The sequence below is a fragment of the Gobio gobio genome (genome assembly GCF_949357685.1).
Source record: "Gobio gobio genome assembly, chromosome: 2".
In the NCBI taxonomy this organism is placed as follows: domain Eukaryota; kingdom Metazoa; phylum Chordata; class Actinopteri; order Cypriniformes; family Gobionidae; genus Gobio; species Gobio gobio.
Genome location: NC_137098.1, coordinates 38,662,271 through 38,688,486, shown reverse-complemented (window position 1 = coordinate 38,688,486; position 26,216 = coordinate 38,662,271). Strand labels below are relative to the sequence as shown.

General features: G+C 38.0%; 1 protein-coding gene across 1 annotated transcript; it reads right to left on the bottom strand.

Annotated features, from left to right (window-relative positions):
• Positions 1-1,160: 1,160 nt before the first annotated feature.
• neto2a (neuropilin (NRP) and tolloid (TLL)-like 2a) lies at positions 1,161-26,216 on the bottom strand. Its single transcript, XM_079846044.1, has 9 exons — positions 25,908-26,216; positions 15,088-15,144; positions 14,540-14,680; positions 12,942-13,190; positions 10,968-11,015; positions 10,544-10,671; positions 9,677-9,905; positions 5,782-5,895; positions 1,161-4,126 (listed from the first exon to the last, which is right to left on the bottom strand). The coding sequence occupies exons 1-9, from the start codon at positions 25,915-25,917 to the stop codon at positions 3,423-3,425; spliced, it is 1,680 nt and encodes a 559-aa protein (XP_079702170.1). The 5' UTR covers positions 25,918-26,216; the 3' UTR covers positions 1,161-3,422.

Sequence of the window (26,216 nt, the reverse complement as noted above, 5' to 3'; positions counted from 1 at the left end):
CGTGATGGCGGGACAACCTGCAATTGCCAACTTCATTGCAACTTCTGTTTCATGCTGACTTTAATGTGCACATTGTTTAACTCTCTAATTCTATTAAATCACATTTTAATATTGCTGCAGTCTTAACATCTTGCTGTATATTTTTAATGGATATTTTCCTTCTGTTTGTTTTCACTGGAAGTGTAACAGCAACCTACAGCTGATCACAGACATGCCTGTGTGATATTGGCTAGAAATATCTGAAGTCCACTGTGAAATATTAAAAGAATAGAGTATGGCGCTAACAATGACAAGGTCGATCATGACCTGATAACATACATGACCAAATGTGAGACTGACTTGATTTTGTCTTTCATGGCAATGTGCAGTCAATATTAAACGTCTGCCATGAGTTCTCTTTCCATGGTAAAAGCAACGTCTCTGATTGGTATATCGGTCTTCAGGATTATGAGTACTAGAAAATAGTAGAAAATCAGTGATTGAAGGAATAGTTCACCCAAAAATGAAATAAATAAATACTAAAAAAAACAGGCTCACTTTCAAGTTGTTCCTAGCCAAGCACCATCAAGTATCATGAAATGGTCATTGTGCACTATATTCCAAGCCATATTATATTCTATATTCCAAGCCATGCTTTGTGTGCAGAAGTTCAGCTGCGAACCTATAATTACAGAGACAAACACATGTGTTGAGCTATCCACGATACTATGAAAAATTCACAATTAAATCAGGAACCTGAAAACAAATTGGGACACTTTTCATTTTCAAAATTCATACTGACTTCAACCTTTGGCTGGCCGTGGCCTCTGGGTCTCATGGAGGCTGTGACCTGCACCGCGTCTGTCCTTTTCAAGACATATGAGGCCGTGAGTGCTCCTGCAGTCTAATTCAACATGACAGATCAGGGAGATGGACACTGAGAGAGCACTAAAGCAAAATGAAATGACAGTGAAGATGAAAGGCATTTTCTTAGTATGTAGACACATCCAATAATGACAATAATACAATATTATTACCGGTGATCTTGGACTGAGTGACTGAAGGAAAGTAATTTAGACTCTAAGGGAAATAAGATTAAATACGCATGCTGGATGACTTTTAGTGGTTTACAAGATGCAAAGTTATTGTTGCACACGTCATACAAAAATCAAAGAAACGTTAGGTGGTGTAATTTTTATTAAAATGTAATTGCACATCTCTCACATCAACATCTTCACAATTATTCATGTTATGACTAAAATCATGGAAGCGCAGTATAATTTGATATACAACATATATTGGTTAGAAAATATATTCCTGCTTATTTTTACTTATTTAACAACAAAAAGAATAATTTCTATACAAAAGGTGTAAGCATCATTTACAATTTCCACACTTTATCTGAAGCTTGTAATGGATAGGTTGAACCTCCAAAAATGGTATGGGTTAAAGAACATATAACGTATGTGCTGTGGTCTTTAATGGCCACTGAGACGCAATGATAAGTGCACACAGGAAATTAGCTTGAAACAAAAGCTAAAAAGCAACTCTTAAAAAAAACAATGGCAAAATGTATAAATAAGATCAGTGTTTGTGTATGCTGTGCTAATAGTAATAGTAGCCGTTCTCGGTTAAAAGCATGTTTCTCTTAACACCGTGCCGAAAGCAAACACTGAATCCTTTGTCTCCCATATAAACTTCGGTTGTTGTGCTGAGCAGCTATGACCATGCAAAGAGACAAGACCACAGGTGTAGTTTTGGTGTGTGTGTGTGTGTGTGTGTGTGGGGTGGGGGTCTCAGGGCATGCTCCCTAGAATAGGTTATATGATGTATTTTATATTATTTAAGCACCTGGAACCTTATCAGTTTGACAGAATGTTCTAATTCCATTTATACATGGCTTTTCTAACTTGTACTTGCCCTTATGAACATGTACCTAGTTCTATTCCCTTGACAGATTTTTTGTATGAATTCAACATTTCAACAAATTCAAAGTTAGTCAAAATTTACCAAAATAAATAGGCCTACAATAAGACTGAAAGGTGGTCATGAGTCGTTTAAAAAGCTTTCGGTTACACTTTACACCAAGGTTTCATTAGTTAACATTTGTTAACAACTTTAGTTAACATGTATTCAGAATGAACAATACTTCTACAGCATTTATTAATCTTAGTTGATGTGAATTTCAACATTTACTTTTACATTATTCAAATCAAATGTTGTTTGTTCATGTTAGTTCACAGTGCATTAACTAATGTTAACAAATAGATAACATTAGTTAATGCACTGAGAACTAACATGAACAGCTAACATTAATAAAGATGAATAAATACGGAAACAAAAGTATTGCTCATTGTTAGTTAATACATGAACTAATGTTAACAAATGAGACCAAGCTTTCTAATGTGTGTTGGTGCAAGATGATGTTTTCTCCTCATTTCATCAGTCTTTTTAGTTTATGTGGCTGTTTTAGATCATATTTGACTTTCTCTATAGTGTGTTAAAGTGGTAAATTCGCAATAGAATTCAACTGGGTCACACATTTTATCATCAGTTTCATGATAGGAACGGCTTGTGCAAATCTTATCACACTTTTGGAGCTCGCAGGTAAATGTGACCAGGTTCCAGGTTTCCACTAACCACAGTATAAATGGCAAACTACACCACTGGACAAGACATTTTGTAACTTGCTTTGTTGCGTAGCCCCGCCCATAGGGCAGTGCCATTGGTCCGCACAACTGCATATTAAACATCAAACATGTTATGATTAGCTGTGATTACCAAGTCACATGCCATTTTTGTTGTCAGTGGAAGAAAACCTGTCCTATCCTGTCTGGTTTAGGCACGGTGTGAACAATACTTATAACAATAACAATAGCATCCACACCAATGGACAATAATGTTGTGTTTATTATAAGCGCGTGTTGCAGTTGTCATCTGCTGCTTTAGACGCCTGAGCTCTTTAGTGTATTCTGATTGGCAGTCAATGTTTTATTGTTCATCAGCAAAAAATTGTTCCTCTGTGTCATTATCGTTAAAGCTGTGGTGTTGACTTCACTACTCTTGTAGAATTAGGATGCTTATTAAAACGTTATCGTTATAGTCCTTGGTGTGAACGGCTTTTAACAGTAGGGGATGGTTTTGACCACTAGATGACTACATAATAATGACAGTCATCTTCATTTGAGTTCATAATTTGAGCTATCCACAGAATCAAATGATGCAAAATGTGAGTTAATGCCAAGCGACAACACAAAACCTACATACTGTTTATCTTTCGTTTTAAATGTACAGAGATTAAAATAGCCAGCCACATGTCTTCTTATCTGTCTGTCCGTGTACAGTCTGTTTACTCCGTGCTTGTCTATATGGCACTGGAGCCTGTGCATCAAAAACAGCAATGCAGGACAAAGTCGGTGGCGGTCTCGTTCACCCTCTCCATCTCAGAAGTCCATAGATATGGAGCGCTGTCCCGGGTCCACCACGGTAGTGGTGGTGGTGTTGCTACGAGCGTTGCCATGGTTGCGGATGGTAATGCTCCCGCAGCCACTTCCGATGCTGCCAGCAGTGCCTCCTACGCTCCCACCCCTCACGTAGATTTCACAGGGGATCTCCTCCATCACGCGGTCCTCGATCACCTGCTCAGCGCAGTCGTGAGTCTGTTTGTAGCCATAGCAGCTCTTCTTGTAGGTGCCGGTGTTGGTGCTATTGAAGGTCTTCATGGGAGGTGGCTTGGAGAAATCGTTGTGGTAAGAGAGCTCCATTGAGCTGAGCGTGGTGCGGCTCTGCTTCATGCTGCCGCCCGTGGAGGCCTGGGTACCACAGTGGTGCTCGTGGATGCATCGAGACATGGTGGAGGACCGCCGCAGCTTATGGTAGCCGTCCAGCTCATCCGACAGCTCGGCCAGGTCTGACGACAGCTCCTTGTCGCGGAGGGAAAACAGCTCATAGTTGGGGGGATCAAAGACTTCTTGGAAGCCGCCTTTGTTGAAGACCGCCGGCCGACGGGCCACTACCTTCTTACGGGGTTGCTTCATCTGCACCAGGATGGAGATGATGAGCAAGACCAGAACCACACCAGCGGAGATGCCGATGACCGTGCCATGCGTCTTGGTGATTTGGTGAAAGAGTCCCTTGGACTTACTCTCTGAGGTGGAGATACAAAGAGTATTTAGTCAAACAAACTTTAAACCATATATAGACTTAAAAGAGTAGTCAAAATCTATTTACATAGCACATTTACAAGCAGCAGAGGTTGACTCATTCAGAATTATTTTTCTAAATGAAGAAATTACATTTTGCCCAAGTGTGCTGCCCAAAGTGAATGTGCGGACAATTAAAATGCCACAAAATAATATATATGCTGTATATAATATGCTTTGTATTTTTGATAGTTGTACACAACAACCAGTGCTGCTGCTCCCACCACACGCATCACGCGCTGCGTGTAGGGCACCAAGTGCTGAGGGGGCACTACAAGAAGACCCACCCCCGCTCAGCTCTACAAGGTCGCCACCGCGGGCAACATACAGTAATTACGCTTAGGGCACCAAGGCGGCCAGCAGCAGGACTGACAACAACAAACCAGTCCAATTTGCGAACACATGATCGGTCAAAAAAGACTCAATTACTAAATCTGTCAGTGCGGTTTCTGAATGAACATATTGGAACTGATTGGAAGTTTATGTGAGAATGTGCAGTTAAAGACACACTACAGTTCAAAAGTTTAGTGTCAGTAAGATTTAAAAATAATTTTACAGCAAGGATGTATTTATCAAGAGTGACACTAAATGTTAAAAGTTCTTTTGAACTTTCTATTCATCAAAGAATCGTAAAAAGTGCATTACAGTTTCCACGAAAATATTAAGCAGCACAACTGTTTTCAACATTGACAATGTTTCTTGAGCAAAACATCTTCATGATAAAATAATTTCTGAAGGATAATTTGACACTGAAGACTGGAGTAATGATGCTGAGAATCCAGCTTTGCCCCTCACAGGAATAAATGATATTTTAAAGTATATCTACGGACTCTAAACAGACTCTACGGTCCAATTGGTGGCGGAGCGAAGAATAATCTCTAAGTGGAGATTGATAATGGCCAACTCCTCGCATCCACTACACACTCTTGGGATGCTTAACAACAGCACCTTCAGTCATAGACTGATTGCACCAAAATGCAAGTCTGAGCGTAGCAGGAAGTCCTTCCTATTGACTGCTATCAGATTGTTCAATGTGCAATGAATATGACAGGATTCATTATTGGAATTGCATATACAGGGTATTTATGTGTATATTAGTGCTCATTTTTATCGTATTCATGTACATTTTTAGGTAATATTTATTTGTAATCTTTTGTACTGTAGATTGTAAAAGACTTGAGAGTGGTGCTGTGTTCTTTTGTGCGTTGAAGCTGCCATGACAATATCATTTCCTGTAAAGGATCAATAAAGTATCAACAACAACAACATATGAAAATAGAAAATGGTCATTTTCAACTGTAATAACATTTCACAATATTTCTGTTTTACTGTATTTTTGATCAAATAAATACAGCCTTGGTGAACATAAAAAACTAGTTTCAAAAATATTAAAATATTACTGATCCTAAACTTTTGAACCGTATATATATATACATTTTTTTTTTAAGTTGCAACAAATTATAATTTAATAATAAAAAGCAACACTAAATATTGTTATAAAACACAATGGTTTTGCTTAGAGAAGAACCACAAATGGAGAATCCGTTCCAGGTCGTAGGTGACTGAGGAAACAGGATCTGGTGTTTATGCAGTAACTCACCCTTGCAGTGGTTCTCATCCCAGGGGTAGACGCAGTTCTGAACGCCATTGCACACCAGTGAGTTGTTGATGCACATGTTGCTGTGGCAGAAAAAGGTGCTGCTAGAGCAGGGAGCTGAAAAACAGAACAGATAAAGAAGATTAAAAAAGCAGCTCTTTATTCTCATAGCAGGGTGTTAACAGGCATCTGCAGAAATGTGTGCCTCATGCCTGAGGCTGTGTAGCGGGTGTTGAGCACAACACTATAAATCAAATCTAACAGCCATCACAAAGCCCATCTGGCCAAATTGCCACGAAGCTCTTGACTGAATCAACGCTTAGCATGCTAGTCAGAGCAGAGGGTAACGAAGAATGGAAAGAGAAGGGGGAGATAAGCTTTTAATTGAAGGTGAGTGCTGATCTCTGGGGATGAATCCTTCAGGCTTCAAACCCTGACACTCATCTCCTCATCGTGTCTCCCTATTCTAGCTGCATCTAGCTCATCCCTCGGTCTCCATTTTACGCCAAAAAACCCAACCACTACATTAGTGTCCTCCATGCAACTGCAATGCTAGAGCCTGAGTGGAAAGGGTAAAATCTCGTCCAGTTTATGTGCCTTCTGACACAGGATTGAAGAGGTTGTAACTTTCATTTCCTGGCAACAGTTCCGTGCTCCCACTATACTGTGCTCATTTCCAAAATTGCTAGACATTTCTTGCCTTCCACCAATGGCCACTGACGACTACCAAAATCAGTACCAAAATGTACCTTACAAGATGTAAAAATCTATCACCGTTTCCACAAAACATTACACATATTAAGCAGCATAACTGTTTTCAACATTGATAATAATAAATGTTTCTTGAGTATTTGTTTTTTTGAATATTCCCTTTCATGCAGTGTGTAATAGAGCTGTTTAAAGTTAAAGTTATTGTCTCCCATAAGAAAAAAATGACTCTGAACCATCTATACAAGTGCGAGTCGTTTGTATTTCGAATCCTAATGCGTGACTTTCAAACGTCACTAGAAAAGACATTTGCGTTATGCCCGCCTATGTTGTACGTTGTCCACCTGTGAAAAACTTGACTCGCCCTAAAACATAATTTTACTGGCGACTGCTTCTCAAATCTTGGAGTTCAACGCGGGATTCGCAAAATGCTTGCTCTTGAAATATGGGTCAGTACTAGGGTTGGGTACCGAAACCCGGTACCTATATGGCACCGGTACCTATATAACCGGTATGTACCGGACCGAATCAGAACGTAGATTTTGGTGCCACTTAAATTCAAACGTGCTTTTGCGCTTTGGCTGGCGCCGAGCCAGAGACAGACGCGCTCAGCGCTCGTCACATATCACAATTATTCAGTGTTTTTAACCACATAATGTTTATTTTAGGTTTTAGAGATTGAAATGCTCATAAGTACTAGCAAAAAATACACACTGATGTCTATGGAAGCGGCAATAAAAATCCTTTTCAGACAGTTATAATTTGACTACGTGTTTTATTCATATCAGATACACATTATATAGTAACTATTTAGTTCACTCTATTCTTCTCCCAGTTCAGCGGTCACTTACTTTCATGTATTTCGTGAGACGAGGATGAATATATGTGTTATAAATCCGACAGATCCGAGGCGCAAACAAACATGGTGCCGCCCATCACGATACAACTGAGCTGTCACTATTGTGGCTGCTGTGTGTCATGTGAGAAGCATGACGCGTCGCCGTAGAAACAATAAGGCGATGCGTTCTAAAATATTTAGCCAGAGAATAGGGTCATATTTCAAAATAAATTTGAAGCTGGTTTGTAGCATACCAAGAATACCGACTACTTTGCTGTTATTAGTACTGTAACTGTTATTTAGTGTTAAATTAGGCCTTAAGTAAATTGTGTTTTGTATTTATTTATATTTATATATTTAAGTATACTTTAAACTTTTAATAAATTGTTCAATTTAAATAATAAAAAAAAAATCTTTAATGACATCGACCTCGTTTTGTGGCTCTTTTTTTTTAAAGTATCGGTTCAGGCACCGTTTAGGCACCGGTACCGTTTTAAAAGTATCGGTTTGGCACCGGTATCGAAAAAACCCCCAAACGATACCCAACCCTAGTCAGTACCAAGTTTATTTGGACCAGCTTGGACCACCAGTATGATTAATTATTGATGTATATATTTTCTACCGGGTGTTCAAAATACGTTGTTTTGTGTTTTATATTGTTTAAGTTTCTGGCTAACTCACGTTATTACTGTCTTATTGAAATAGTTTTGCAAATCAGCTGTGGGCCCACAATTACCTAAAACTGTGTCTATTAATGCAGATTGTCTATCGTTCTTACTACTTTGAGTAAAGATAAAGGATGGAGCATACACATTGGTTTGTAGATGGACATACACTTGTTAATGCTGTTGGTGAGGAATTACAGTTGCAACATCTCATAATGTACCTCAAGATGAGTAGTGTATTACTGAGAAACGTCACGTCTCTAATTGTTGTGTAATCTGAAAGTAAAAGGACAAATCTAATGTAGTGCAGAGAGCTTGTATGATATTTTGAAAAGCACAGTGGAATAGAAAGTGAAAGTTTTGCTCATTGCCAAGATGGTAGTGAAGGCATTAAATTAACCAACTAATCCAAACACAACTTGGCTTTGTCAAATCGATTCACAGCGCTGGAAGGCTTTTAACAGTTCTACAAACACTGTGATGAAAATCATTTGCATTTGCTACTGCCACTACTTTTGCACTGTGAGCAAGATTAATATTCAGATGGAGTTGACATTGACTTTGGCAATTAATTCCACTGATTATTCTGGCATTTATTAAAAGTATTACAGACTAGAGCAAAAATATCTGTTTGCTCCATGGTAATTTTCTGCAATTTGCATACAACCTTTAAACACCCACTGTCCTGAAAAGCAAAGGGGGGAAATGTGATATATCGTCCCTTCCCACCATCTAATTCACGAAGTAAAGCTTCATTTATTGTTTTCTTTCTTTTCAGCAGCAGCAGATAACTTCCAATTTTCCATCATGACTGACCCATTAGCATGAGAAATGTGCAACACTAAAGCTCTGTTATTTGATTTCCTATGCAAAGGTTGGGTGAGTAATTGGCTTTTTTGATATTACTGCTTTCTACAGATATTACTTTAATTAACTTCACACTTTTTAATGGACCACTTTTAAATGACAAAACAGGTTAGAGTCAGTTCCATGGATCATAGCGTATTTCAGTCTATTACTCAACATCTTTATTCTGACATTTCGAGCAACGTTTGTGATGAATTTACATGCTTGAAAAGAGCTGATTTCCATTTCTGCAAGATACATTTATATTGGATTAAAAAGTGGAATGTCCCTGGATATAGACTTTGAAGACTATGAGTGTTGACGGTTAACAATATTTCATCCCAGTGCGTGTAACAGTTAAATAGAGATGTACAGCAGCATTTTCTCGCAGTATATTACGTTTTAATGTTAATGGCATGTATATCTTAATGAAATTTGGCACATTATAATCTGGGGAACGGTCCTGCTCTCTTTGTTTTCGTGCTGTTTTCATACTGCGGTTAGCAGAAGAATTCAATCCTGGAAAGGCAGACTCTGCCTAAAGCACATTACAAAATGAAATATAAATGATGTTTCTACCCAGCCTGCTGGCTTTAACTCTTTTTTTTTTTTTGCTAGCTGATGTGGCACAGACTTCTCCAAAGGTCAAATCCATCCATACTAACTTGCAAAAAAGAGCTAAAAAAGAAGATCTCAAGACGGTACAAGTGGCCATTAATAGTCTTCACTACATTTGAATGATTTGTACATTGTTAGATATTCACTTTGTCTATGTCATTCTGAATTAGATATTGCACGTTCATCCTGTTGTAATTTTAACATTAAGAACGTCTGTACTCACGATCCACAAATGAGGTGAAGAGCATGCGGAAACGGCTGAGTCTGCTGCTCTCATCGGCCCACATGCGCACGACGCCCACACCAGTATCCAGCATCACGTCATTGGCCACCGTGCTGCAGAACTTGGCTTTCAGGTTCTCAATGGCGCTGCTGCCATCATACACGGCCACAAAGTTCTTCTTGCACTCATTTGAGTGCTCCATCTGGTACTCGAGGAAGCGGAGGTATATCTGCAGGGAAGAAGCAACCTTTAAATGCATCAGCTAGATTCTGCAAAATGCTGACTCGAATAGGACATGAATTCAGCAATTTGCAAAAAAGGAATTTCGAGCAGAATGGAAAATACTGCTGTATTTTAGTCTGACATAGAGTGAACTGACCTGATCTATGGGGACTGCTTACCAAGAATAACAACAACAACAAAAAAGCTCCTGGCTATGATTTCTTAAAGACACAGGCATAAAAAGATTCTTAAAAAAGTTGCTCCTCACAACTCTAATGACTTATCTTTATGCTTTGTAATCATTCACTCTTCTGCCAAGTTCTTCAGGGATTTTTTTTTAGCCTGCTAAGTGTTCCGGTCTGCATAGTGCAGGTAAGCGTGTAATCCCTGGGCCATCTTAATGCCGTTTTCTTCCCTCAGTCTTATTCCTAGTACTTGCTGATTCGGCTCTACCTCCATTTCTGCATCATTGGCCTAATACTTGCTGCTGCTGCATTGCTAATTTGAGCCCTCCTTGAAAAGTTTTCTCAGCAGAAAAAGGGTCAGGGGGCCTGATATAGGTGCTCATATATCTGCCTGTGGCAGAAGAGCAGGGTCATCTGATTTGATGAACTGTGCAAGTAAAGGAGGAGCCAAAAGGGTCACCTTGGACTGAGGAAGGGCACGGATGGTCCAGATGCAGTCCAACGCATCTCCATTTTTGATCTTATCCTCTTCTTCCACCTGACTGGAGCGGATGACTCCGTCTGAACCACTGATCTCAAACTGGCAATCTGCCGGAAGAAAAAAATACAGTGGAGAGAGAAATTAGGAAAACAGAAAACCTAAAGTGGTACCAGTAAAAAGAAAGTAAGAAGAAGCATTGACTGCAGATTGGAGGCAAAAAAATTTTGTGTGGAAAAAACAGAAATGGAAAGTCTGACAAGAGACACAAGATAGGCAGCATAAGACCAACAGAGAGAAGGAGTAGTGGAGGATGTCAGTAGCAGATAGCCTGCAGTCTGCCGCAGAGAATAGAAAGCACTTCAGATGGAATTGAAGTGGGGGGTGAAAATATTGAGGGGCTTACCTGGAATTGGATTTAGCAATCCACCAACGTGCAAATGAAAATCTGGGTCTGAAATGATAAGACAGATATCGCATTACTCAGATAGCACACACTGGAAATCCCATGCTCCAAACGTGCAATAAAATCCAGTTTAAGAGAGCCGAGGGTGCTGAGGTGCAAAGATCTGCCGTTTGATCTAATAGGCAGCATTAAGTGTTTGTCTTATTTGACCTTAAACACAGAACATCTGAAACTCTTAAAGCTACTGCATCTGAACAGGATCTTGCCCAGCATTTTAATGTCTAAAAATCCAGTGAATCAAGAAGAAGTATTTGTATTTGTAAGGACAGCATTACGACAACAGCAAGCTTCCATTAATATTTCCTACACTGTAAACATATTAACCTAAAAAATGTACTTCATGTAATATAATCTCTAAATTAATAGATTTTATTCAAGCAAAAAAAAAAATAAATTCAATGAATCAACCTAAACATTAAATTACACCAACAACATACTAAGGGTTAGATCAGGTAGAAATAGCTCATTAAAGCAACATTTGTAGATTTCTTTTTACTGTGTATAATAGTGGCCATAAATAAAAAAAATACTTAATGATCACATTTATTTCTGAAGGTAATTAATCCGCATGGAATGGAATCTAAATCACAAAGTGCAGCATTTACTGAATACAAAGTCATGTTTGTGTGTTTATCACTGCGTGTAGAACATATATCAAACCCGACAGACAGATAGATAAACAATGCTGCAGTGTGAAACAGGCCTAAGAAGAGACGCTTTACAAGGTCCAAAACACCAAGGCTATCTATTTAAATTCAGAATGCATTTAAGAATTCGGTTATCAAGCTCAAACATTCAAGACTTCCTGCTTTCACTGTCTGGGTTGGTGAATGTGATTTCACCAAGTAGAACATGTTCCTGGAACAACATTCCAAACATCCATTCGGATTTGAGGGATTGGTTTACAGTTAATGTCAAGTTTAGGCTTACAACAAGGTTTAGGGGCTTCTATACCATTCCTATTTTATAATTTACCCTCTGATTTTAGGGGTGAATTATAGGGTTAGGTTAAGAGGGTAGGGATAGGGTTAGGACTATGTTTTTGGACAGGAATATTGTTCCAAGTAGGGATGTCACAAGTACCGGTACTATGCTACCAAGTCGGTACTGAAATTTTGAAAATGCGATGATCCCAGCATTTCTGTAGAATCGGTAGTACCGACTCCCGAGTATATTTGGTACCCACTAATAAGCAGCTGCTTTCAGTCGCTTCCGTGTTGTTTATCTAAGCGCAGGTCTCCAAACTGTAGCCGATATATACTATTGTCTGTGAATATTAAACCGCAAAGGAATATTTAAAAATTAATCCTTCATGTTCTGCGTGTCTCTGTGTGAATGACGCAGACGTGCTGTTTCATTTGCCACACACACACACACTCGCTGTCTTTTTAGAACGCATAATGAGCCTTTTACCGTTTAATTTGAGAAAACTACCATCAAATCATAAACACACAGACGTGCAAAGATCTCCACGGCAAACCGTCAAAATAAAAGTTTGGTTTAACTTAGAAAGAAATTGACAAAAATGTCCTACTGTTGTACAGTAGATTTAGCTACTTCTCAATTAAATAATAATAGTCTATTAATACTACTACTACTACTACTAATTATTAGGTGAGCATACAGGGTTGCTTTTAAATTTTAATATGTATTATTTACTTATATCATAATAAATAATAAACTCATTGAATTTAATGCAATATTTGTATCAAATGGTTACATAAAATAGTAAAATAGTTCCAATAGATTTTGCTTAGGTACTGAAATTGGTACGAAGAACCGTAAAATGTTGATGGTATTGGTACCGACTACTGTGATTTTGGTATTGTGACATCCCTAGTTCCAAGATCAACAAAGATGCTTGATCAAGGAACACGTCTTAAATGGCAAAATCACGGCGACTGTTAGGGTTACCTGCTATAAAAGTGTATTTGACACGGAAGCCTAGGCCTTCAAGCTCCTCGTCACTGATGAATTTGATCCACATGAAGCGGCCCGTGGAGGTGACCACACCAGGACTCTTTGGCCCACAGAAGCGATCAATAAGAGGGGAGAAACCGAAGGGACCATCCCTTATCTCAATGTGGTCGAATCGGCACTCGAAGGACGGCTCGACATAGTACGTTTTGTCAAAGGCCAGCTGAATTCTCTGCCGAGGGAGAGCTGCGGGAGAGAGGGAATCGAGAAAGAAAGAACTAACATTAGTTTATAACTATAAAGCATGTGGCACTGTAGCCTGTGAAGGAGGAACCCATTGTCTATTCCTGTAAAAAAACACAATAATACTACATTATACAATTATTATAATACGCCAGTCAAACACAGACTCTGATACTTACACACTAACACGCACGCACACAAAGAAATATTTATCAAAATGAACAATACAGATGTCACAGCCATTATATCCAGTGTCCACATTATGAACAGACAGTCTACTACAAATGAAGATAAACTCTCTTTCATAACCCTTGATAGATTGAACTTGATAGACCATTGCATTGCAAGGCACATTTCATTTGAATTAATTTTGATTTATTAAGACGAATACAGAACTGTCCACAGTAATCTCCAATTTGTGATGTACAATAAATGCACAAATATGTAGTACAATGAAACAACTAAATCTGAATTTAGGTCACCTGCATGAGGCACAACAACCATAATCATATCAGTCTCTGAAACATATAACCAATGCCACTGCTGATTTAGGTTTGTTCAGCTGTATTTGCTGCAGCTTGCACTAAAACCACAGACTCTGCACAATCTACAGTCATTTATCAAGGGGAAAAAAGGCTTCTTTCTGTTATACATGTAAAGGCATATACATATGCATAGAGTTATTACTATCCGTTCAGTGAAATAAGTCACGAGGGTGAATTGAGATTATAGGTAATGTGGAAGCTTAACTAAGCTCAGACTAAACCATGTACCTTTCTCTCTACATCACATTCAAGTGTTTGTTAAAATGTTCAAACTCTAGCTCAGTTATCTTAATTGTTGGTCTGAAGTGGCAGTGAGTTGCATAGGTCAAAAGTGTTGAAAGTTGAAATCCAGCCGATAGTAGCCATATTTATCTATTAAACAAAATAAATAAAAACAATGCAATAATTATATGCTTATTACACCGATCTCACAATAATATCTCAGGCAGATTTTTATACATGACATGGTGTCACATTGTTTTTTTTATATATTTGCTTGGTCTACAGGGGGTGCTCTTGCACTGCTTGAAATACTGTTACGCCAGTGCATAATTGTTATTCACACTTGTTTAGTTATACTGAGATGCACTAGCAGATATGTTGTTAAGAGAATATAATTAGTGTTGCATATACCATAATAATGAAGAGAAGTTCCTAGAGGCTATATAACACTCCTAATATTAGTAAACATTGCTAACTTGAGGGAGACATCAATCACAATGTCATTAACAGCTCCTGTCAGTCTGACATCCAACAGCTGAAGAATAGCCCGGAGAAACTTCTTTCATTTGCTTTTAGGGAGGTTACCTTCTAGGATGTACACACACTCCTTGTTGGGTGGATAGGAGTTAGGATAGTTTGGAGATGTAAACAGCCCTCCATTGATATTCCGGGTCCACTGGCCGCACTGCTCAGCGTTTGACAGAGATTCACCCGCATTTTGCGTCTCTGTGAGAAAAGATGGATGAAAGTAGGGGGTACAGGAAACAGAAACTAAAATACAGCTAAGATTAGCAATTACTGGAGCAGTGTGAAGAGAATGAGTCAGTATTTTGCGGATGGTAACAGTTCACTGTCATCAACAGTTGCTTGAATGGTCACTGACCATACAATTAGATACTGATTTGACTATGAAACTTGATTTATTTTAAGCTTACAAAGAACCCAAGGTTCAGTAGTCTAATGAAAGGAAGCATTTCTTGTGCATTTTTAAAGAGTTTAAACATTCTACATTTACTGGTCATTGAAGGCAAAATGAGCTTCACAGGAACCCTCTGCAAACCCAGTGGAAAAATGTGTACAGATAGGACTGTCACAGTTGACAATTCAGATATGAGATAATGTGTGAGTGATACCTTTAATTTTCTGCGCCAGGGCAAAACCCTCTTCTATTACAATGAGGAGAACCCAGGCTGGAAACAAGAGTGAGCAAGAGCATGTCAAATGTTAGCAGACAAAAATAGGCATGTGACTTCACATTTAGTTACAATTATGTCCTTCATCTGACACTGTGCTCAGGACACCCGTACACAAGACTGGGAAATACTGTATCGGTAGGCTTTAGGGATGTCACAATATCAAAATTCCAGTAGTCGGTACCAATACCATTTACATTTTTATGTTTTGTTTTATTTCTTTTTTTATGGCACCAATTTCAGTACAAAAGCAACATCGGTTGGAACTTTAACTATTTTACACTGCAAAAAATGCATTTCTTATTTAGTATGTTTGTCTTGTTTCCAATCTAAATATCTAAAAATTCTTAAATAAAGATGCATTTACTAGATAAGTAAGGATATTTTTTCTTGTCTTCTGGAAAATAAAATCAAAATGAAGTGAGTTTTTGCTTATACAAGCAAAATTATCTGCCAATGGCATAAGAAAAATTATTGTTTCTGTTTTAAATAATAAGTTTAAACCCCCCCCCCCCCCCCCCCAATATCTTAGTCATTTGACTTATCTAGTAAAAGCATCTAAGAATTTTTAGATATTTGGACTGGAAGCAAGACAAAAATACTAAGTAAGTTTTTTACTATTCAATAAAAATATTAATTTAAATTCAATGAGTTTATTATTTATGATGGTGATCATTATAAGCAAATAATTCATATAAACATTTGAAAGCTACATGATGTTTGAAAGTAAACATTGTTTATAAAAATACATTATTCAAATCTTGTTAACATTAGTTAATGCACTGTAAACTAACATGAACAGCTGTATTTTCATTACAAAGATTAACTAATGCTGAACAAAGGTGTTGTTCATGGTTAGTTCATGTTAACTAATGCATTAACTAATGTTAATTAATACAACCTTCTTGTAAAGTGCTACCAATAAAAATAATTTTTATTATCATTATTATTATTATTATTATTATTATTAGTGTTGGTATTATTACTACATTGAGACGTAGCTAAATCTACTGTGCAACAGTAGCCTAATATATTTCTGTCAATTTCTTCAAGTTAAACCAAACTTTTATTTTGACCGGTTGCCGTGAAGACCATTGAGTTTCTGTGGGTGTATGACTTATGATTGACGATTTCTCAAATGAAATGAAAGTGACTCTCAGAGCGGCTCTGGAGATGAAGTGCATGCATTCATGTCCTCATACTGTGAAAAGGCTGCGAAACACTGCGAGTGTCATGTATGCTTCAGACAGTGTGTGTCTGTGGTAAATGAAACCGCGCGTCTGCGCCATTCACTCACACATTGACACGCAGAACATACTTTTGACATCCCTAGTAGTCCTATAGCAAAACGGCCATACGACTCCTGAGTATTCTGCTGTTGGGCCAGTGAACTCGGATTCAGACAAATCTGATGTTGGTGAGAACCTTAAAAACTACAGCAGCACATAATCTATAAATCTTATCTGACTGATCCAGTCTTGTCTCTCTCTGTCTGAAAACGACTGTCCAAAGCCAGCACTGATTCATTGTATGGTCTGCGGAGGCAAAGGCCAGGGGCGATGTGGGCACACAGACATGAGCACATTGATCACCACACACTCCTCTATTACTCTCCAAGCCTCGCATCAGGACAGGAATAAATCTGGCAGACTTATCAATCGTTTAAGATCCTTGTCATGTCATAACGCATCTTGCACTTGACGCCCATCTCTGACATTAGGCCAGATGGTCAAATATCCCCTGCGTCCAAAATGCATAATTAACCGACAAAGTATCATGCACAGCTACATTGTTGATTTAATTATCATGCGATATTAATTTATTTCCTTCTGGATTGTGTGAGTTTTAATTATCTAGACAGCAAAATAAAGCAATGAGCCGTCACAAGTGTGTGTTTAAAGTTGTTGGTCACTGAATTCGTATTGAGAATGCAGGAAAACCCATCACTTTCCGACCAATCATTTGCCATTCATTCAGTATGATGAGATACAGTCTGAAGACAGCCACAAGGGCAGTATGTCAAGAACGGCGTGCCTCGGCTTTCATCCTGCTACATATTTTACAGCCAGTGTGCAAATTAAATCAAATGGACCCTTTTCACATTTCCAGGGTTCTCATGGGCGAAAGTCGTCATATCTGGGTAAATTTCTATGCTGGTGAATGGGAGAATATAGCTAAAAATAAAAAAGAAAAAAAGAAGAAGCAATCAGAAGGAAGATGTCAAATTTACAGTCACCTCCAGTCTATTAGAAACAACCTTACAGCATGCAGTGTTAACTAGTTTTAATGTTTGTAATTTAATGCTGATATAATTACAAGTGCAGAGTTATAAATGTAAATTTTTAGTGAAATTACAATTATATAATTATAACAACAACAACAAAAAAAAAACCTTTGCTAGATGTTCAATATTAATAATGACTGTGGAAATGTGTCATCAAAGTCTGTGAAAGAGGTTCATAACCTTCTGTTGTTCAGTTGGAGCAGTCTGTTTGAGAGGTTTGTCTTGTGCAATCAGAATCGTCTTTTGGCACCCCAGCATCGTTAGATGATTATCAAGACATTTTAATCAAAACGCATTATTTTTTGTGATATATATATGTGATGTGTAATTCTATAAGTAATAACATAAGTAATAAAGCAATGACAGTAGGCCTACTTATGTCAATGCCTTGTCCGAAACTGTGCTACAAGGAATTTGTTGCTAGGGTAACCAGGTACACGCAACATCTGTTCCCGAGCTTTTCGAAGGCTGCCCCGACCGGAGGTGGCATCTGCTGGCTGCATACATTATTGAGACTTGACATTGAGTCTCATTTCAGAAAAGTAACCACTACATTGCAAAGTAGTGTTGTCATGATACTAGAATTTCTAACTTTGATATGATACCTTGACAAATATCAATATTCTATACCATTTTTCGATACCACAGGGAAAAACTGTGAACCAACCATTGAAATTCTAGTCAATCAATATTTTCATGCTTCAAAAAGTACACAACACATTGTAACTGTAATCCATATGAATCGAGCGGTTTAATCCAAGTCTTCTGAAGAGACACGATCACTTTATATGATGAACAGATTTTAATATAGGCTTTTATTCACATATAAACATCGATCACTTACCATTACAATTATCTCACCTAAATGTTGGCTCACTCAATGTATTTGTGTTTTTACAATGGGGCAATTTTGTTGCAATAGCTTAAGGAAGCTTGATTTCAAACTTTGAACTGAATTTATAAAAAAGACAATTAAACAGTCAAGTAATAAAATGGGATAAAAAACCCCCCAACAAATTACAAGTAGGATGTATAAAAATAAATACAATAGAATAAATATACAAATTAAAATATACTGTGCTTTGTTTTTCAGTTGGGTCTAACAGCAGTATTCAGGTAAGAAATACTACAGAAATGGAATGAAGTAATCAAATGTAAAATAACACTGTATAGTCTTCATTGCAAAAATAAATAAATAAATAAATACAGATTAATCCTTTCAAATTAAGCTACAAAAGCTATTCAGTCAAGTAAGTGATTTTGTCTGACTTTTGTCGTTTGATTGATAACCGAAGGGAGCAGGTTATTAGGGCTGGGTATCGATTCAGATGATCCAATTCGATTCGATTTCGATTCTGATTCTCGATTTCCATTCAACTCAATGAATATAGATTTAATACAAATACTATATTTATAAAAAAGAACAGTGAACATAAGTTTACAAGTGGGTAATTAAAAAGAAATTAAGAGCCACAAACCTGTATATTAAACTGTATATTAAGCAATTTTCAGTACTTTTCAAGCTTTTCTTACGATTTTGCCGCCCGTCGTGTGTGCAGTTACTTTTCATACACGAGAAACGCGTTCATACCTGGACACAAGTAGTTGCCGTGATAACAAACAACAATACCTTTAACATGCTGACTTATGTGGACTAACTTTTATTTGAGGAAATGTGTTTATAATAATAAACCTTGTGCTGTCTATTGACTCTCGCCTCTCGCTCCTTTGTAACATCGCGCAAGGCAAATAAGAGGGTGACATCTAGTGGAGAAGACTAGTAATTAGATGTACGTTAATCTTATGTTCAATGTTTGTGGAAATAAATATGGAAAAAAATCGATTCGTGGCCTTTGAGAATCTATTTTGAATCGACCACATTTTAAAAAACGATTAAACGAAAAATATTTGTTTTGCCCAGCCCTATTTATTAGACTACTGTCACTTTAAGAGCGAATGCACAGATCTAATATACAGATACACATGTATTTTCTTTCTCAACTGTTTATATTCTCTTAAGACATAGACGACTGTGTTTACAAGAATACTCGCCAAGACGGGCATTTTGACTTAATTCTGTGTGTATTTGACAGTTTAAGTTCAATAATCCTTGAAAACGAACTCAATTTGATACTCGTGAGACGGCTTTATGTGTGTGTGCTCTTGGTGTGAGCGCGGAACTTTATGGGAGTGAGTAAAATTATGTTGAAATTCAGGCCCTGTGTGTTCGACATAATTTTTCGGAGTGAATGAGATGAGTGAGTTAGGATGCGGTTGTGTGTCAACCAGTGTCGTGCAAGTTACTCTGGAAATGTAATTAAATGACTGATTACTCCTTTTAAAAGTAATCACATTACTGTTCTTACTTTATTTCAAAAGTAGTTACATTACTAGTTATCTTACTAGCCCCCCCCACCCCTTCAAAAACAGAAAATAATAACTTATTTAGCCTGCTGCATTAAATTTAGATCTGCTCATGCCGCATCATACTTTTTAACGCGTTTTACAGCGTTGCGCACAATAACCAATCACACACAACTGTGTTGAGTTTATAAATGCTAAAGGCCAGTGAGAGGCGTTAAGATTAGTAATCGCTGAAACACCGGAGTTTTGTTCAGGTGCGCGAGCTGAACTCTGCACTCTCGCGAATAATCTCATCATAAACTGATAAACAGACCGCGATGAATAAAGATGAGTGACACAGCTTAGTAATTATAAAAGGGAGTGCGTTTATGCATGCTTTCTATACATTCCTCCTGGATAATCCATTCAGAATTTGAAGAAATTGGTTCAAATTCTGGTTGAAATGGTTAGGCTATTTATTATTCGCACTGGCTGCTATGCCAAATCACGCATATGCTTGCCTATTCAAATTATAGTGGTTTGTGAACATAACCATTTTGATAACAAGAGTGTTCTCATGAGTAGGTTGTTGATAGGTGACATTTATTTAAATGTGTTTTTATCACATCTAGCCTTACAATAATGTTCTTGCCTATAACAGAAATAAACTCAAAACAATGATTGTATTTCCAGAAACAGAACGCATACTTTTCTCTCTCCATGCTGAGTTTGTTTTCGTTGGTCAGGAAGAAAGAAATCAGGAAGATGACGTCGTGTGTGCGACTACCTGAGAGTTACTGGGAAAAAAGATATTTCTCTTTTTTTATAATCTAGATGATTCTATGAATCTAGATAAAACAATGAATTCTGTCGGGAAGGATGTAACGCAGCTGTAACGTATAGTGACTTGGGCTTGGAACTAGGGTGGCCATTTACACCAAAAAGGAGGACACTTTGCGGCATTTAGTGAGGCAAGAATAATTGCATATGACTCTGGTGTACTCGCAACTACAATACAATTTTGTCCATCATATCGATGGTATCATGATACAGTGATTCTGCAATAGCCTACTCTATTCATTGCCAGACAAATTTGATCTCCGATATGTCTTGATGTAGACCTATGTGTAACAGAAGAGGCAAAAAAGGCATCACAAGATATTGTGATGTCTGTTTCAAAAACTGACCACTGAGAGGAACCTGTCTTGCACAGTGCCTGAAAACATAACATTTCTGGACTTCTGGAAATAAAATAAATACATAAATAAACAAATAATCTGGCACAGTGCCAGAAAACATAACATTTCACAGCTACACAGTGTAAAAATCCTTGAATAGCGTCTCTACTGCTTTTTGATATAAATGTGTGCTCTTTTGTCCATTCCGGATTAAATGAGGTCTGACGTTTCGGCATGTTAACATTATGATATGGCATAGCCAGCACGTGGACGTGGAGGCTTGTTTACGCTTTTAACCAATGATTTATCATGTATTTATTTGACACCGCTTTCAGCCAATCATTTGTTTGACGAGGGATCTTACGACATTAGACGCTATGCTGTTGCTTCCCAATAAAGATTCTATAGCGGGGTTATTTTAGGCCGATTCAGCGCTACTCCAAAAAGAAGGACAAATAAGTGTCCTGCTTGAGGCTGCGCCGGACAGGGGGCTTAAAATCCGGACTGTCCGGCCAAAATCTGGACGTATGGCCACCCCACTTTGAACTATACTCAAATGACTATTTTGGAAATTATAACGCGTTAAATTACTCCATTACTAAAAAACAAATCAAATTACAGTAACGCGTTACTAAGTAATGCGTTACTGCCCAACACTGGTGTCAACTCGCTCTCAGAGAGAAGAGAGAGCAAGAAAGCACAGCAGGTATCGGTGTATTGAATATCGATACTGTGGGAAATGAGTATTGGAACCGTTTCAGATATTTTAGTATCAATACGTATAGAAAAATCTAGATTTCTGACAACACTATTGCAAAGTAAGAAAGAAATTACAGTAATTACAGTAATTTTTTTTTTTTACAGTATAATGGTTACTTTTATGAAATTAGTCTCAACAAATACGACATATACGACCTTCGGAGGGCGCAGCCTTTGTAATGAACCAAAACTTTACTACTTTTGTGGTTACTGAAACCTTGTTTGAAAACACTGATGAAACTTATTTATGAGAAAATAAATATGGGAATGGGGGATCCTCATTGGGGTTTTAAAGCACATTTTTATATAAGCAAGCACATTATTATGTATATGTATGTATCGTTTTCAAACATTTCTGTCACCACAAAAGTCAGTGAGGGCACCTATTTTATACTGGCATGAAAGTAACCCAAGCGGCAACCTCCCGTGGTCTCTCTTGAAGCCAACACGGAAGGGACTTAAACTGCAATTCATCGACTGGCCGCTATAGAGACAGGCTCCAAAAAGGAAAAAAATGTTTCCAGCCTGGTACAAAAAGTGTTTTTTGTCTAACTGTGAGGGGGGTGAATTGTTTTTTTTTTATAACTCATCCGTTTAAATTATATTAAGCCTTAAAATTCTGCTAATTAAGGGTGTAGCCACTTAAGTGACAGGTGGATTGCCACAATGGTCGAGCTATGCGGGCTTGGTTTCAGCAACCAGGCACCCAACACTATCTCACAACCAATTCGTACGACCTCACTCATATGAATTTGTACGATTTGTCTATACTGCAGTGACGGGTAGGTTTAGGGGCGGGGTTTGAGGTTAGGCCATTTGTATGAGATCATATGAATTGACCAACTCGTCCAATAATTACGATTTAGCAAAAATTATTTGAATTTCTTACGAATTATCCACCTTGTAAAATATGTACGAATAACCATGAGATCGGGTTGAGGCACCTCAGCTTCACCCACTTCCCGCCTCTTTGCCCATTTATCTGTGAGTGATGCGGTGACGCACTGCCAACATGGCAACGGCAGGCTTTAGGCTTTAAAAATGCTCTTAGGAAACCTACGGGTGATGTCATGGACACTATATATTTTGAAGTAATAGTCTATGAAGTAATCATAACAACAGTAATTCACGCTGCACAACCATTTTTCATTTTTATCGTCATCGGATGTGATTGTAAAACGGTTAATTTCAGTCCTTGATTCTGATTGGTCATTAGCCATGTTTATTCACAAAGCACAGCTACAACCTACACCCAACAGTTCTGTGTATCACTGCAACACCCTTGAGGCCGCTACATACTCCGCAAGAACAGAGAAAAAAGTTACGAGAAAATTACGTAATTTTGTTCTCGCAGCCCTGGTTTGGGAGTTCTCGCAGCTTGTTCTCGACATATCGTCAGAGCAGAACTTTTTTTCTTGTGGGTGTCCGAGAAATATTGTGTGATTGGTCAGAATTTTAAAGTGGGCGGGGTTAATGCGGAGAAATGGAGATGTTAGGCACCTGCTTTTCTTGTGATGTATGGAATGTCCTGGCCAGAACAAACTTTGTTCTTGTTCTTGCCACCTCGAGAAAACGAACACATTGATTTGTTCTTGCAGAGTATGTACCAAGCTTTAGCCATCCATAGCTACATAAACAATCAATATAGTTCCATCTATTATATATTTCAGACCAAATAACTGTTTTTTATTTACGTAATGAATTATGAGTGACCCCTACTGGCGTTATGTTGTGTTCACTTTTAATTTTGATGCCACGCCCTTCCAGCTGTCAAAGAGATACGAGTGTCTGAGTGGACGCCCACAGTTTACTGTATTTAACAGTTTTCTGTTTCAGGTATGGTAGCTTAATGTATATCCATCAGTTTACACTGTAACGACGCTTGCAAACTCGCGCTGAACCGCGAATCGGTCTGTTAAAAACTAAAGACGGAATACAGATGTTTTCTCGTGCTGAGAGGTAAGCAGATGTAGGCTACGTGTGTGAGAAAATATCATACTTGGTGTTAAAAATAAATGACACAACGAATGAGAACAGTTCCTATTCTCTGTTTTTATTTGAGCTCCACAAGATGGGGCATGTTACACCTAGGAACCTGGCAGGAACTATTTTTTTTAGCGGAAGGATAGCATTTAGAAGGATAAATGTATGTTAAAAAGTAACATTATATTAATATTTTAGTTGTATATTATATTAGTAATATTAATATATACATTTTGCCTTTAATACTTGTATTGTGTGGTAACCGTTTTTAGGCCTACGTGAGGTCGTGCTGTATTGTGAATAAATCACGGTTGAAGGTCGTTCCTGTTTGGATGAAAAAACAAACAAAAATGTTGACGTTTGGCTAACTGTGCTAGAGGGCGCCAAAAGACAATTCCGTGACAATTCCTACTAGGCTACTTTCTAAACGCTTAAGCGTAGATTCATTTAGCCTACTATAACTACAAATAAAAAAATGCACATTTGGCGAAAAAAAAGTCAAACACGACAATTTTTGTCTGAAAAACACGCAAGATGAAGAGATATCAGAGAGATTTTGGGATCGATTGCCTTGATGTATGAGATCAACAAGGAATCTTTTTAAATAGCACACAACGTGAATATAAACGCAAAAACAAACCGCATAATGAACGTTTTAAAGCTGAATTAAATCGAGTTTTGTCCTCAAAATAAGGATGGCAATAGTGGCTCCACATCTCACATAGGAGCCGATTTTCTGCATGAACTATCTTGAGTGCTGTCTGGTTTCAAATGAACACACATCTGGGATGAGCCCCATGGGACGAAGCGGTAAAATGATAGAACTATAGCATATTTGAGCAATGTGTCCATACAAACACCAAAACAGGGGGAAAAACTTTATTCTCGCTTGATTATAACTTTATTCTAATTGTCTCTGAGCAAACCGATTTTTCAGTGAGCATATTAACTATGTAATTTGAACGAATGTAGCCTATTCCAAAGTTAATTAAAGACTTAGACAAAGATTTACCCGCCGCATATCACAGGACTATAAATGCCTCGAAATAACTACTCATAACCATACTGTATTTCTATATAATTTCTTAACAAATACTGACTTTTGATTTCTTTATTCCTATTCCAGTTTGTTACTTTTACTTTCTCCACGGCCACATTCAAAATAAATAAATAATTAATAAAATGAATTGTCAGTCGCATCTCGCTATAGGCCCAAGCAAAAACAGTATAGGCTACAGTATCAATGCAGAATAAACAATTAGGTTGTAATTCAATTATAGAGCAGTTGAGGGCAAATTAATTTAGGTTAAAGTGTAAAATTTGGTCATCATTTTGCATATTCATAAAAAACAATTGTGAGATGATAACATGTTTTTCAGACGTGGTCACATTTTACATGACAATGATATGCCTTGTGATTGCAAAAATGGTAGTCTAGTAAACAACACGTTTGCCATTCTGAAGAGTTCATGAATTACTAATGATTTATACTGCTAAATTAATTATAGTGATGTATATTGTTATATTAATAATTATATTGATTTGTAATGTATAAATTGAACACTGCCATACAAAGCGTTTTTTTCCCTTAATTCCTTCAGTGGTCTGACTTAATTAGCAAATTGTGAGTTGGTGAAAATCGATCTCAATACTTCCCCCCATACACATTTCCTAAAAGCTCGCAGCCACGGTTGATCGGTAGAGGAGGTCATGACGGCCGGGCAGCAGCTCGCGCTCCAGCTGTGGCACGCGGGAGCTGTCACTTCAGCACTCTCGCGCCGCTTCTGCAAATGCCACGCGCTCCACGCGGCGAACTTGCAAGAGACACTGCAGTAATCTAATGCAACTCGCCTTCTGATGTGTAACTATACAGCTTTTAGCGTCCAAATATTTTTTTTTTTTTACAGGCAAACAGAGACAAAACATTTCCTGTCATACAAATGACCAATGGTTTAATGAATATGAAGCAAATAACGCATAGGGGAATTGATTAGCCAGATTTTCCTTTGACAGACGCTATATAGCTAATAAACAAAAGCACACCTGTAGGTGGCGACGCGATTTATGGTTAGCCCTGAAAAAAACTTGTTAGGCACGGCTCTATATTGAGAATGTTGAGCTGCATTTGTTGCAGCAACGACCGTGTAGGACCAAACCGCGCTGTGTTGCCAGACACGGAACAAATAAATAAATAAATGTTTGTTGAAACTCACCTCTGTGCATTTCCTCTCGCTGTGAATAACCGCTGCGTCTGCCTTCGTGAGCTCTGTGGGCGAGCTTTATCTCTCCATTTTTCCAGACCTACAAATCCCAACTTTTCTTCGATCTCGTTAATCCCATTCCTCAAACCGCAAAGAAACCAGTTTATTCCTTACGAAGAACGCGCACATCAAGTCTGCCTGACAAGTTGTGAATGAGTGTATAATCCTGTTGAGAAATGTGCGTTGTAAATCCACATGCAGTGCGCGTCGCGGAGAGTCCGGGGGGAGAGACGCGCGTCTGTGGGAGTCTCGGGCTGAACT

What these genes read in the sequence shown, in the direction of transcription:
- neto2a (XM_079846044.1), bottom strand. An exon ending in ATTGCTAAATCCAATTCCAG is followed by an intron (nt 10,672 to 10,967) that starts GTAAGCCCCTCA and finishes TTCTTCCGGCAG; the next exon opens with ATTGCCAGTTTGAGATCAGT. An exon ending in GTGCCCTTCCTCAGTCCAAG is followed by an intron (nt 9,906 to 10,543) that starts GTGACCCTTTTG and finishes TCTTCCCTGCAG; the next exon opens with ATATACCTCCGCTTCCTCGA.